General features: G+C 56.7%; 1 protein-coding gene across 6 annotated transcripts in view; it reads left to right on the plus strand.

Moving 5' to 3' along the window:
* The first annotated feature begins 4,977 nt into the window (after positions 1–4,977).
* SSBP3 (single stranded DNA binding protein 3) overlaps positions 4,978–14,069 on the plus strand; it is a 162,204-nt gene continuing 153,112 nt past the window's right edge. For 3 of the 6 annotated variants that reach the window (XM_023629491.2, XM_070259878.1, XM_023629500.2), the window contains exons 1-4: positions 4,981–5,152; positions 6,137–6,209; positions 6,433–6,494; positions 9,014–9,098. In XM_023629491.2, coding sequence (XP_023485259.1) covers positions 5,097–5,152; positions 6,137–6,209; positions 6,433–6,494; positions 9,014–9,098 — 276 coding nt within the window. In that variant the 5' untranslated portion in view covers positions 4,981–5,096. Of the gene's footprint in view, positions 5,153–6,136; positions 6,210–6,432; positions 6,495–9,013; positions 9,099–14,069 lie in introns of all 6 variants that reach the window. The other 3 variants (XM_070259877.1, XM_070259880.1, XM_023629506.2) reach the window with 3 other exon arrangements.

Below are 14,069 nucleotides of genomic sequence, written 5' to 3' on the forward strand. Positions count from 1 at the left end.
CCCCGGTTCAGGGCTGAGCACTTAGTAGGTGCTTTCTAGGTAGAACTAAACCCATTCGAGACACTGCCAAAAACCCAGTTTGCTACGACAAGTGGGCTCAGGACAGGTCTCCGTCCATCGGGACACACTGCAGAACACATTTGCCGTTGAGCGTCAGTCCGCTCCTTCCTCCTCAGCTCCTCTCCGCTGCTCTGCTGAGGCAGGAACACCAGTTCTCGCCACCTTTCTCAATTTATAAAACGTCTCCCCAATTTCCATCTTTGCTGAGCCTCTGACAAGCCTTCAAGCAGCAACCGTCCGTCGTCCAGAGGTGTTCGGGCCACAGGCTCAGCCAGCACTGATCGACAGTCACTCCCCATCAGCATCTGCACTTCGACCTCCCGCCTGCCTTTGACACAGGCATTAACATCCTCCTTTCACAGACAGGCTCAGAGAGCAGACTTCATCTGCCAGAAGTTCACCAGCGAAGCCCTGAGCCAGGTTGAAGCCAGATTCCTGGGTGCCGGATTTTGTACTCTCCCCAAAGGAGGTCCCTGATCCCCTTGGGGAAACTTCTGCTGAAACCAGGGCCAACTGACCGACTGGCCTGGGCCCGAGCCTCCCCGGGGAGAGCGGCTGGGGTTTTGACCAGAGGTGCCTGCACGCAATTCCAGGACCCAGGGCTGCGGCAGGGGCAGGCTGCATGCTCACATCCATTCGAGCAGCCCCAGCCCGGAGAGGAGCCGTCCTCCAGAGGCTGTGAGGAATGTGGAGGTGGAGCTGTGGCCCGGGAGAGGAGGCGAGACCCTCTGGCATCCCCAGCAAGACAGCCTGGGGGGCTGAGCCCATGGGCCTGGAGTCCTTTTCCTTTAACTGCCACCTTCTGGAGGCCTGGCCCCCCCAGCCTGACACCAGGGCCCAGGATTTCTGCCCCCCATTTCTGCAGCTGAGAGAACAGCCAGCCATCCTAGCCCACCCTTGGGACCCACCCCCCTCCCCTTCTCCCCCTCCCCTGCCTGTCCCTCTGTGCTTGGCCCACTCATGTACTCACTCCTGCTCCTTTCAGCACACCTGCTGGGCGCTGGGGGTCCTCGGGTGAGCAACCACCATCCCCTGAACAGGAGCTCATGCTCCCAGGGGCCATGCACACATGACCAGTGCAGTGTGGACAACAGTGGCCGGTCACGGTTGGGGAGGCCCAGGGGCCACCAGGCGCTGACCGGGAGCTCAGAGGGGCTTCGTGGGGAGGCTTTCTGGAGGCTGTGCCGGGTGCCTGGGCTGGATTTTAGAAGAAGGAGCAGGAGCCTGTCACAGGAGGGGGCTTTGGGGCAGAGGATTCCACAACAGCAGAAGCTCCACGGGGTCTGGACTTTCGTCTGGTTTATCACCCAGTACCGGGTACATAGTAGACGCTCAAGAAACATGTCACGAAAGAAAGGAAGGACAAAAGAAAAGGAAAGAAGGAGAGAGAGAGGGAGAAAGAAGGAACACCGTAGGGCAGATGTGTGAAATGGCTGGTGCGTTCTGGGAATTGAAAGTACAGTAGTTCCCCGTGGCTGTAGCTGGGGCGGGTGGGACTGGGGGAGTGGCCTTATCTAATCCTATTGTTGGTGGCTCCATTTCTTATCTTCCTACCCGGCCCAGAGCTACTTTGGGGATGGGACATTGTGGTCCCCGTAGCCCCTGTTGCGTACATTGAGTGTTAATATGCACACAGGTATTGAACCTGGAGGGGGCTGGAGACACACAGATGACTCAGAGTTTGTTCCTGCCCACCCCACACCCCCAGGCTGGGGGGAAGGCAGACAGTGAACAACTGGCTACAACAGGCGGGATGAACAGAGAGCTACTAGGGAGGTTCAGGAAAAATGAGACCAGGCAAAGCAGGTGGCCTCTGCTCCAGGAGTGACAGGCTGGGAGGTTTTCGTGGAGGGGATGGTATTGGACGGGATGGTAGCCTTAAGGAACGGTCAGAGAAGGGGGCTGGGTGGGAGGCACCCCGGGAGAGACACGAGGCCCAAAGATGTGGCCCAGGGGAGGTGGGGACGGGGGAATTCAGTCGGTAAGGCAGCTCGGGGTTCCGAATGCTGTTCCTGGGTGTGTGGACCCACTTCCCATCTGACCGGATCTTAGATTGCAGTGGCAGCAGCTGCACACCTAGTCGGGGCTGCTGAGTGGTCCTGCTTCCCGGGAACCCATCAGCTCCCTTCTCTCCAGCAGGCTGTGGGCTCCCTGCTCTCTCTGCCTCTGCCGGGGCCCTTCCACTGTCTCTTTTAGCTCCAGCACAAATCTGCGACGTGGGGCCTCATTCTGTGCCAAGCCCCAGGCAAGGGCAGACCACAGGGACGGAGTGCCTGGCGCAGGTTCCCTGCATGCCACTCGTCTCTCCTTGCCACACGTGCTCTGGAAAGAGGTGCTAGTCCTTTTCTCAGGCTGGGGCATGGGGAAAGAAAACTATAGCAGGGAAATCAGCATCACAGAACATCAGACTCTCACGAGCCATCAGAGGTCTTTAACCTTCCTTTCCCGTTTGACAGATGAGGAAAATGATGCATAAACAGATAGGCCCGTGCTGCAGCCCGATGCTGAGAGGCATGGCCAGCCTGGTGGGGACTGTGATGGAACGGTTGGAGAAGGGCAGTGTTTTCCTTTAGCCAGGATCTAACCAATGTTCTTGATGCTCATAATTTGTGGGCCTTGCAGACCCAAGATGAGTCAGGCTTCTTGTGAGTCAGTCTGTTGACAAGCCATCCCTGGCCGTTCCTAGCCCATCAAAAATAGAAGTCCAGGGGAAGGGTATGAGCAGGCCAATTTAATTAGTGCGGGCTCTAAGGTACCTTAAGTTAGCCCTATTAAATTAAACCGCCTAGGGGCAAAAATAACTGTAATTATTTCCTTCTCTCCCCTATCGTTGTATTTCATCTCCTCCCAACCTCCATGCCTCTCTCATTCACGAGACAACATTTAAACCAGGGGCCAGCACGCAGACCACCAGAGACCAGGGCTCAGAGTTTCCTTTTTCTGCCCCCTTCCCCTGTGAGCGCCCGTCCCCCGCAGAGAAGAGAGAGCGTCCAGAGGCATCCGCGGGGCCTGGCTGCGTTCTAATTTAGGGCGGCCGTTACCCTGAGGAGAACATTATTACAAAAATGCACCCAGACTCTCCTTCTCGAACCAAGGCAGCTCCATTTCTGCGGGGCATTTCTTTTAAACGCCCCTTTTCTCTCTCCAACAGATCAAAATAAGCAAACTTTAATGGCAGGGAATTATTCTTTATTTTGTTAGAACCTACTTCTGAGTTTTCCTACTTGAAACGTGTTTTCCCCAGGACACTGACCTATCCTTTAATTGTTTGGTGCGAGGCATGTTAGGGGGAGGGGCGTTACTTGTTTATTGGAACAGCGCAGTTAAAAAAAAAAAAAATCAACCTAGGCTAACAGTTTCAAGGCTCCCCTAAAGATGTATCCAAACAGGCAGCCAATCAGCGCTTACACAGCTTTTTCTGCTTGACTCTTTTAAAGAGACAGAGCCGACAGTATTTTATCACGTTTAAAGAGGACCGCGCTCTAAAAACAGTGTGAAAATGGGGAAGTCTTCCCCTATTTCGCTGGTTTCTGGTCTTAAGAGTCTCTAATGAGGGACACGCAGTGTATCCTCGGGATTCTCAGCGTGGGCAGAAAGGAGTCAGCAGCAAATAGCTGGGTCACTCTGCCAGCCCCCCCTCAATTTCCCATTGTACACCTGGGTCACTGACAATGGAAGCTTCCCCTCCCCCCACGCCTGACTCTCGTCCCCCACTCCCCAATTTAGCTCCATTTATTTGAAGTTTGCAGATTTCTGTGGCGCGCATTCCGCGTCGCGGGGCGCCCAGGTGATGCCCCCCACCCCCGCCCCCAGAATGGCACCGTCTCCCGTGGGGAAGCCAAGGGGCTATCTTGCCAGGGCTGGCAGACCTCGGAAATTTGGGAGCATTCACTCTCTCAAGTCCCCCGTCCCCTCCCCCAGGCTCCCCAAAGCACGCCAAGGGCCATTTTCGCGCGGCTCCACTTTGGGGTTTTCCAAAGTATTTTAATGATCTAGTAAAGGACCAGCCGCGCGCCTCGGCGCCGGCTCGAGCCGCCCAGCTCGCAGCGTGGAGCCCCGGGCCCGGCGCTCGGAAGCCAGACTGGGCGCGAGGGGGCACCGGGGGCGGGGCGGCCGGGGGGCCGGGTGGGAGTCCGGGGAGGGGGTCGGGGTCGGGGCCCAGGGGGAGGGCGGGCGAGGGGAGGGGGCGATCAGGGCTGGGCTGGCGCGGGCCGCGGCGGGGGGAGGCGAGGGGCAGACGGGGGAAGGGCCGTGCGGGAGGGGGCCGGCGCGCTCCGCTCGGGGGTCCGCGCCCCCTCCCCTCCGCCGCTGCCGCAGCGCCCCCCGCCCCCCGCGGTCCTCGCCGCCGGGAGCGCTGGTCAGCCCCTCCGCGCCGGGGCCGGGAGCCCGGGGCACCCACCGCGCCTCGCGTCCCCTCCCCACATCTACGGAGGAGAGAGGCTCGCGCCCGGACGGCCCGGCTCGCCCGCGGGAGCGGGGCAGCGGCTCCTCGGAGGCGGCCGCAGCGGGGACTGCCGCGGCCCGGCGCTGACAGGGCGTCCCTCCCGGCCGCCCCGGGCCCGCCCCCGAGCGCCGATTGGCCGAGGCGGCCATCAATCGCGGGCCGCTGCCGCCCGCCCCGCTCGCCCGCCCGGGCAGCCACGTTCGGTTGAGCTCCGAGTAGACCAGCGGCGGCGGCGGCGGCGGCAGCGGTGCCGGAGGCGCGGAGGGCGGCGCAGGCGGAGCCGGGCGGGCGGGCGCGCGGGCGAGCCAGCAGCGGGCGGCCGGCCGGCGGGCGAGCGGCGGCGGCGGCAGCGGCACCCAGCCCAGCCGGCGCGGGAGAGTTCCAGGGCGATGGGGCCGCGTCCGGGGCTGACGCTTTGACAGCTGGAAAGAGCGCGGAGCCAGCGCCGGGGGGGAGGGAGGGGAGCGCGGCGAGGAGAGCGCGAGCGTCGGGCGAGCCGGGGAGGGGGCCGGGAGCCGGGGGCAGCTCGGGAGCAGCGGAGCGCTAGCGGCGGCGGCGGCGGCGAGGCTCGGCGCCCTCTTCTCTGCGAACCATGTTTGCCAAAGGCAAAGGCTCGGCGGTGCCCTCGGACGGGCAGGCTCGGGAAAAGTAAGCCTGGGCTCCAAGTGGCGGCCGCGCCGCCGCGGGCTCGGGCGGGCGGCGGGAGGCAGGTGGCGGGCGGGGGCTGCTGCGCCCCGGCCCCGCGCCGCTCCTGGCCCCTTCCCGAGGCCGCGGCGGGCGGCGTGGGAGAGCCCATTGTTGGGAGCGGCGGGGGCCGGGGCACCGGGGAAGGGGCCGCGGGGCGCCGCCGGGAGAGGGGGCACTTGGTGGCCGCGCGGCGTGCGGGGCGCGGGGGCCCGCGGGGAGGGTGGGCGAGGTCCCGCGAGCGAGCCCGGGCGCCCGCCCCGCCGGGGCGCTCCCGCCGCGCCGCACTTTGCCCACCGGGCGCGGGCAGGGGGCGCGTGGCTTCTGCAGCCCCGAGGGCTCCTTTTGTCCGCCCGCGGCGTGAGGAGTGCGTGCGGGGCTTTGTTCGGCCCCGAGCGCTCTCCCCTCCTCGCCCTCGGCCTCGCCGCCGGCCCCGCGCCCTCCGGGGCGCCGCGCTGGGCAGGGACGGCAGCGCCGGCTCGGCCCTAGGCTTGGGGGACAGTTGTTTGGGGGGGAGATGGGAGTGTAGCGCTTTGCTGCCCTCTCCAGAGCTCGCTGGGCACCCCGGAGGCCGGGACGGAGTCGCCCCGGACCCTTAGAGCTGGGGAGAGGATGGCGAGGAGTGGGTCGCGTAAAGGCAGGAGGCTCTGGGGTCAGTGGCTTGGGAGTTTGAGAGACCTAGGGGGGTTTGGTCCCGACGCCTCTTGGAAGTTCAAGTTTGGGGGCTGCTCTCTAGCCTTCACGGCTGGAAGTAACGCGTTCCCTGGTCCCCACCCCCTGACTGCTCGCCCCCGCGGCCCCAGGCAGGGCCGAGCTAGCTGCTCACCTCTGGTCGGGGCCACAATGGGACAGCGCAGACAGGGCTGGAAGCCGGCTGGCAGGGTCCGGGCGCTCGCTCCCGTGTGATCTGACGCTTCCCTCTCTCTCTGCCCCCTGCCCACTTTTCAGGTTAGCTTTATACGTCTACGAATATTTACTGCACGTAGGAGCACAGAAATCTGCACAGACCTTCTTGTCGGAGGTGAGTGGAACTCCCCCCATCATCCAATTTCTTGACACCCCCTCCTCCCCAGTATTCTTAGAGCCTTTGTTTTCAGGAGCAGCCACTGTGGCCACCATTTTGAATTTTTATCACCTTTTGGCATTTATTGTCAGTTGGTCCTCACAGCCTTTTGGCTGGGGAAAGCCCCCAGCCCACCCCTTCCCTCTGCTCCTCTAAGCTGTCTCTGCTCTCTCCTTTCCAGATTCGATGGGAAAAAAACATCACGTTGGGAGAACCGCCAGGGTTTTTGCACTCGTGGTGGTGGTAAGTTTTGTGTGATAGTTTTGTGTGTGTGTGTTTTGTTCTGAGCCCGGGGTCCCAGTGAACAAAGACGGGAGGCCTGGGGCGGGCCCCCCATACCTTCATGGGCAGCGCTGCCAGAGCAGGGCACGGCTCACTGGGACCAGGCCTGGGGAAGGAGGAAGAGGACAGAAGGGGCTTGTGCCTGAAGTTTTCCCCGCTGCCTTCCCCTCCTACTGAGAATCTCCAGACCCTGCCTGGTGTGTGAGGAGAAGCTCCTTGCTTTCCCAGCTCACCCTGGGCACTAGGCAGGGGCTGGAAAAAACAGGGAAGGGTTTTTGTTAATTCTGCATGCTGCTTTAATTAGAGGGGTTGGGGGCTGGGTGGGGTGGAGGGGACGCCAGGTCTGTTTTACAACTGGCCTGTCCGTCCCTTCCTTTTTCTTCTGTGAGTTCGAAACCTTGAGAGAGAAAATTGACTGGGGCCTTTTCCAGGCACCCTGAGAAAAAGCGAGAAGGGACTGCCACTTCCTTTAAAGATACTGATTCAGACTGACTGGACCTTCCTCTCCTCTGTGGGCCCTCCCCCACCCCCCACATCCCTAAAACCACAGAGTTTCATTTTACCCAGAACCTTAGCTGGGTGGGTTGACCTCGCAGAGTGCCTGTCGTTGGGAGTTAGGGGTTCCCTCTCGCTTGTGACCCTTTTCCAGGCCCCGGGGCCCTGTGGGTGTGGGACCACCGCAGGTTTGCTGGAGGCGGGAGTGAGTTGCCGGGAGCAGGAGCCCTGGGTGTTTTGTGGGAGCGATTGGCGGAGTCTTTGACGTCCTTTTGAAAAGGAAAAGAAAGCAGAGTGGCTTTTGATATTTCGGTGGAGTTCAGAAGAGCGGAGTGCCATGTCTTGGGTCTTAGCGCGTTTACCTGACCGCCAGCTCAGCTTACTGTTCCAAGTCTCTTTGAAATGCAGTGGGACGAAGAGTCTGTTCTAACTTGCGCAGAGAAAATGAGTTTTTAATTACTTCTGCCAACCTCGGAACTGCTGCTGTTGGAGGCGTGTGGTGTGGCACGAGGATTTACCTGTGGGAGTGGGCGATCGGTTTTCTGTGGCCGTTTTTGGAGAGGAAGGTGTGGATGGGGTTGGCAGGTCTGACCGCTGTGGATTTTGCAGAAACTTAGGCATATGAATTAAAGTTACTCAGAAGGGGCTGGGGAGTTTGTAGTGTCAGAAATCCTTAGTGTGTGGAGGAGTTAATCAAATGTGTGCGGTTTCGGAGGACAGAAAGGGATGCTCTGGAGCCCGTCTACAGCTAGTAGAAGTCCCCGATTTTCCCGTTCTGTGTATAATCCCCCGGAACTTCTCCAGCCTTGTCTCAGCTCCTGGAACGTAGACAGTCTGTTGTCCTGGACTCGGGCAGTGGTGGCTCTGAGTGGCTATGGCCGTGGTCTTGTTAGCTAGAAGTTGCCTCGTGCGATTTGACACCAAGCAAATGACCGCCCCTTGGGAGGTGGGAGGAGGCAGGGGAGCTGACTGAGGGGGCCAGGCTGTGGATTCACACACCTGAGGGAGATGCTCCTCTGATGATGACAGAGTTGGCAGTTTGTGATGGGGACAGGAGCACTGGACCTGGAGTCAGACTTCCACTCCAGAGCCCGTTTTACCCTTCGAGCAGGTTCGAATCCCCGGGCCATGGGCTCCTGACCTGGAGAGGGTTTCTAAGTCTCCTTGTTAATAGCAGCGGCTACCCCATGATTGCGTAGGGTTTTACTGTTTGACATAGGATTGTGTCTATTCTCATGTGATACAAGGTGTTGGAGTGACCCTACGAAATCACGGAGGGGCCTGAGGGGGGACATCTGGGACAGGTGCGTCTCTGAGGAGGGCTGTCTATGTCAACGTGGAAAGACAAGATTCTTGGTCATCCATAAGCTCTCCTTTGGCTAATTGATGCATGTTCTCTGGCGGGCAGGGGAGGAATGGTTCTGGCAAGAGAATACCTTTGGTGGGAGTGGGGGGAGGGGGGAGGGGTGGGGCTGCGGGATTAAGAACCTGTAGGTTCCTTGATTGCCAGTCGCTCAGATTGCTGCATGTATGAATCATAGTCCTGACTTTGATGATTAAATCTTTTTACGAAATCTAGCTATTTTGGTTTAGGGGGAGGTCAAAGGAGCACAGAAGAGACGGGCCTGGATGCTCTGTGGGTGGGTTGTACTAACCTATTTGAGCTTCAGGTGCCCCATGTATAAAGTGGGGATAAAAATCACGTGCCTTACAGCGCTGGGTAGTCACGCAGTATCATGGGTGGGAGGCACCTAGCACATAGTAGGTGTGTGATAGGTGAGGACTATTACTCTGGTTACAGATGGCTAGCTTGCAGAAGAGGTTGCATCCATTTTCTTTTCTCGGCTGAGTTTGCCCGCCGCAGGCTGAAGGGGGGATCCAGCCTCTGGGAGACCTGGCGCTGTCAGCACCGTGCGCGGTGCACTTGCCGTTGGTACACAAGTCATAATTAGTAACCCGATCTTATTTTATTTTTCGACTTGCAGCGTATTTTGGGACCTTTACTGTGCAGCTCCTGAAAGGCGAGACACTTGTGAACATTCAAGTGAAGCGAAAGCCTTTCATGATTACGTGAGTAACGAATTTTTAATCCTGGCAATAATTACAGGGTTGGATAGCTCTAAGTTCTTTAGTCCCAAAAGCAAATACACAGCCAGTTGGCAGTGGTCTTTGTTTTCTCCTTGCCTTTTCCTCTGTCCTGCCCACCTCCGTGCTGCCCTGGCCCCGGACGCCCCCCCACCGGCAGCGTTCTAACTTGGTGAACGGTATCTCATAATGTAATTATGCAAAAGAGCGTCGATACTTATCTGGAGCATTGAATGGCACTGTGTGGGCCTCAACCGTGTGACGTTTATGTTCTGAGTGGACAGTTAGCTGGGAGGGGACTGAGCCTCTTTAGTGGTGGTTTAAGAAAAAATTGACCACCACCACAACAACAAAAAACTAAATATGAAACTCGTGTTTTGGAGTAGAAGGAGTGGTTGAGTGAGAATTTGGTGAAATGGACTCTTGCATTACTTTCTAGGGAGTGATCTTTTAAATGATGTTTTTGGGGGGAGGTGTTTGGTGAGGGGCTCATGCTGTGTCCACTAAGATGATGTTTACTTTGAGGTCCTTGGCTGGTCCATAATCCTGTGTTTAAAATATTCTTGTTGGGGTGGTTAATTTCATCACATTGTGGTGCCTTCTGCCCTATCATTCATCCTTTACCTGGATGAGTTTCTTAAATTGTATGAAATGTTTGTGAGAGAGATGTCTGCCACCTGTCCATCTCCCGTGGCAGTCCCCCTCGAAAAAAATAATGGACTCCAAACCAGGGCCGGAGTCAGACTTCATGATCAGATGGAACAGGTTAGGATCTTTGGGGGGAGATGGAAGGGAAGTGTCTGTACATCTTCCCAGCTCCTTGCAGTCCTCACTCCCTACTGACCTTGCAGAAGGGTGTGTGTGTGTGTGTGTGTGTGCGCGCGCAGGCATGTGTGCATAAGACGTGATTAGTTTGGTCTTAACACTTCTGCATGAGGTGGGTAGGCATGTTCCCCGAGCCCTAGGGCATGGAAGTTGGTTTCTTGAACATCATCAGGGCCCACCCACTCGGCCAGGCCATGAGTCCCCTCTGTGCAGAGTCTGAAACCGGCCTAAGAGACCAGAACCCATTTGGTTGAGTTTCACAAGTGGTCAGATCCCACGACCATAAATATCTTTCTGGTGAACATTTCTCCTGACAGGAGGAGTGAGAGACTCACCTGGAGGCTCCCTGGTTTTGAGAATATTTGATGTGATGAAATTTTGCTAATGAAATTTAGTGCTGAAAAGTTAAAGCCCTTGGAGTGGAATGCTGAGGAAATTGACCAGTTCTTGTGCCCTTCCAGAGTTGAAAAAGAGAAGCTGGCGTGTGGTACTTAAGGCCTGGCAAACTTTTAGTAGTAAAAGGTGAGGTGACTGGTTCACTTGTGATGTGGTTCTTCTGGGAAAATTCGTGGTGATGATCATAGGGTTTCCCGAGCTGGAGGTTGGGGGAGGAGGCTAAGAGGTACATTAGCCGTGTAAAAATAGTTGGTGAATTTGACCTTTCTACCTAGTAAAAATCCTGCGCTTTTTTTTTTTTTAAAAACCTGTGGACCGCCAATTCCTGTGTGGCCAGTCTTCAACTGCTCTGCAAATGGTTTCATTTTAGAGTGGGGGATGGGTAGACATGCCTATTTCAAGTTAATCTCTTGAGGTAGGATGTCTGTGCTGTCTTTTGCAGGGTATCTTTCCAAGAAGTTAATGATTTTCAACTAAGTTTGGTGCTCTGGTAAATGATGTGAGACACTCTGGCAATTTGTGGTTTGGTCTGCCATCTTGAAACAATATGGCGGCAATGGGAGCTTGCATGAGTTTGCCTTTAGTAACTTAGGATTGGCAGCAGAATTGTGCAGAGATTGCTGCGTTGGCATAGACATTTAGAAGATGCCGCTGAGAGTTGAAGTCACGCTGATTGAGGCCCAGGATTCACAGATTTTGGGATCAAAACCCTTTTTCCTGGATTGGGGTCCACTTGGTCTCATGTGGTCTAAGAGTCGGGTTGTGGGAGGGAGGGATGAGTGACGAATGGGGATGGGAAAGGGACATATCTGCTGTGAAGGAGTGAAGGATGGCATTGATTGCAGAGGTGACAGAAGCAACTGGAAAATTAAGAAATATTTAAGAAAATTAAGAAAAGAAACCCTCTTTTCTCTGTCCTCACGTCTTCATGTGTTCTCTTCATTGCCATGGCCACCATCCAGTTAGCCCTCATGCTTTCTTGCTAGAATTACTGCTGGGGCCTCTTTCTGGACTCTCTTTCTCTTGTCTGGAGTGCGTATGTCTTTTGTCCATTTAGATCCTATCCATCTTTTACCTTCTTCTTCGTGGACTACTTCTATGATCGTTTTCCGTGCTCTGATGGCTCCTTCATCTCAGAGTCTATAGAAACCACCTATACAAAGCCTCTGTTGGTGGCTCTCCATGTGCTGGGCCCCCATGCAGTCTTTCATTTCAAGCCGCCAGTGACCCCGTGAGAGAAGGCATGTTGTCAGCTCCACTTTGCAGATGAAGAAATTGAGGCCTAGAGAGGTTAATTCACACCTGGTAAGTGGCGGAGTTAGTACCTGAACACAGATCATAACTGACTCCAGATTGGTGTTCCTGACCCAGCCGTGGGTTGGCCCCGGGTCCATGGCCAGTATCGTTTGTTCGCACCTATTCTGACTAACTTCTCATTCAGGTTTGTCCTTCCAACCACAGCTTAGTAATTTTTTCCATGCCAGAGAACGTTCATCTGCAGAGCTGTCTATCTCTGTAGCTCTCATAATACCTGGTACATAGTAGGCATGCGCGCTCATTGAATGAAGGGGTTAAGGGACTATGGGTGAGAAAAGATAGGTAATTTGGGGCCAGTGAGTGACCTGGTCTGGAGCAGCCAGCAGAATGTTGGAAGGTGTTCTTTTGGTGACTTCATTTTTGCTGGGTTATCCTGAGCCAGGTGATTTTCGTGTCAGTTCGCTAGTTACCTTAAATCCTTTTGAGAAGGTAAAGTGGAGTGTAAATGTGAGTGTGCAGTCACTGGCCTGTTTCCATCAAGGACATCCCAGGATTCCCAGGTCCCTGGCTGGGCCTGGTGGGGAGGCCGTAGTAAGTGCCTGGGGGCGGGATAAGGAGGCTGGAGGGACCTCCTTCTGGAAGATCTCAGCTCTCAGCGGGGAAATGATTTTGTGTTCCTGGCAAGTTGTCTCCCCTTCCTAAGGGCTGGGTCAGAGGTCGGGTGATCTCAAAAGCTCCTCCAGGTCAAGGCCAGCTGGAGGGCCTGGAATGAACCATGTGGCCCAGCGGGAGGGGGTTAAATTTTCTTTGAATTGGTGAGTTTTTGTTTGAGTCACTGCCTATTTTCCGCCCCACACCTGGCAACTTCAGTTTTCTTGGCTCGTTGTTCGTCAGCCCGGGTGCCCTGATGTCGACCGCACATCCTGGGGAGCGTCGAGCTTCAGCACCCAGAGTGGACCTTCCTGAGAAGCTGGCTTGCCCTCCCTCAGAAGGGCCCTGAGGCCGGGCAGGTGCCTGCTGGGGTTTTCCTGCTGCTCCTTCCCCCTCCCCTCAGCCTGAGCAGTGGTTCTGAGTGTTGACTGAAGTTCTTGGGGTCCCGCTGGGCTCTTAGACGCTGTTGTCTGGGTCCTGGCCGTTTGTGGAGTGGGCACTCCCGGCTGAGTGCAGGCCCGGCACTGTCCTGGCCCCCTTCTCCACTCCGATTTCTTCTAGGGGCTGCGAGGTTGGTCGAAGGGACCAAGTTTGGTGCCTTCTCAACCACCAACTGGCAGTCCGTTCTCTCCTTGTGGTAGCTGATTTTGTGTTGTCCTTTTGGTGGCAAGAAATGAGTGGTGTAGGTAAGGCTGTGAAGTGGCCTCTGAGCTGAAGGTGCTGGTTCCTTGCACGGCTCATGTTGCTGTTCTTTTCACAATGCGTTTTCAATACATGGTGGTGGTTCGGCCTCGCAGCTGCCTTGCTGGTCAAGTTTTGTTGTTAAATCTCATCCGCCTTTTACAGGCAGGGAACCTGAGGCGTGGAGTTCAGATGGCTTGTCCAAGGGCACAGGAGGTGGCAGAGTCTAGGCTCCCATCTTTGCAATTCCACCTCTCAGCTTTTGTCAACACTCATTTGATACAGAAGCTCTGTGAAACAGAGGGAAGATATTTGCATTTGACCCAAAGTGCGTCCATATGTATTCGCCGAAAGATGAATTGAGCAGGGAGTTAAACGGAGCCCCTCAGAGGTGAACCGCGGAGTCACTGGCAGAGGTGGGACCTGAGCTCCGGATGGGGTGTGGTTGTGGTGCAGTGGCCCCATTGGCAGGGAAAGTGTGATAAAAACTATGGCCTTTCCTTCCAGAAAATGCATGTCCCCCCACAAAGGAGACTGTACATGATTTCAGGAGGTTCACAGACTGCTGCCCCTTATCCCGAGCTGCTCTGTGATCCCCAGTGAGGAACTTGGGGAGTGCAGTGGACGTGGAGTCCCATGACCTTGGGGAGTCTTGAGCGTCAGTCTCCCTGCTCTGAAGACCTGAGGTCCCTCTCAGCTGTGCCGTTCTGAGTCCCTGACTCAGCCTCCCTCAGCGGGCTGGCTCCCTTGCCCGTGTCCTCCCACCCCGAGGGACTCTGCTGGCTCCCAGCTGTGAGCTGTGCCTGCAGGAGGTTTGGTTAGAGTAGGAAAGTGCCCCTGAGTTCTGGCTGTGACAGAGCTGAGGTCTTTGTGGCTCCGTGGCAGGGATCCAGCGTCTTTGGTGGGTTTGAAACAGCAGACATTTGAGAGGGCCCTCCTTGGAGGTGCAGGGCAGAGGTTCCTGCCAGGTGGGAGTGTCCTCGCCTGCCAGCACCCTTTGGGGGCAGGGGCATGAGAGGGTGGCAGAGCGGGCAGGGAGGGGAGAAGGCCGCTGCGGGGCTCTGCGGAGCTGGGGGCGTGCTGTCCCCTGTGATAAGCCAGCCGAGCTATCTGCCCAGAGGTCCTGGCAAGTTCATGGCGTTGCCT

This window comes from Equus caballus, chromosome 2 (assembly GCF_041296265.1).
Source record: "Equus caballus isolate H_3958 breed thoroughbred chromosome 2, TB-T2T, whole genome shotgun sequence".
NCBI lineage: Eukaryota > Metazoa > Chordata > Mammalia > Perissodactyla > Equidae > Equus > Equus caballus.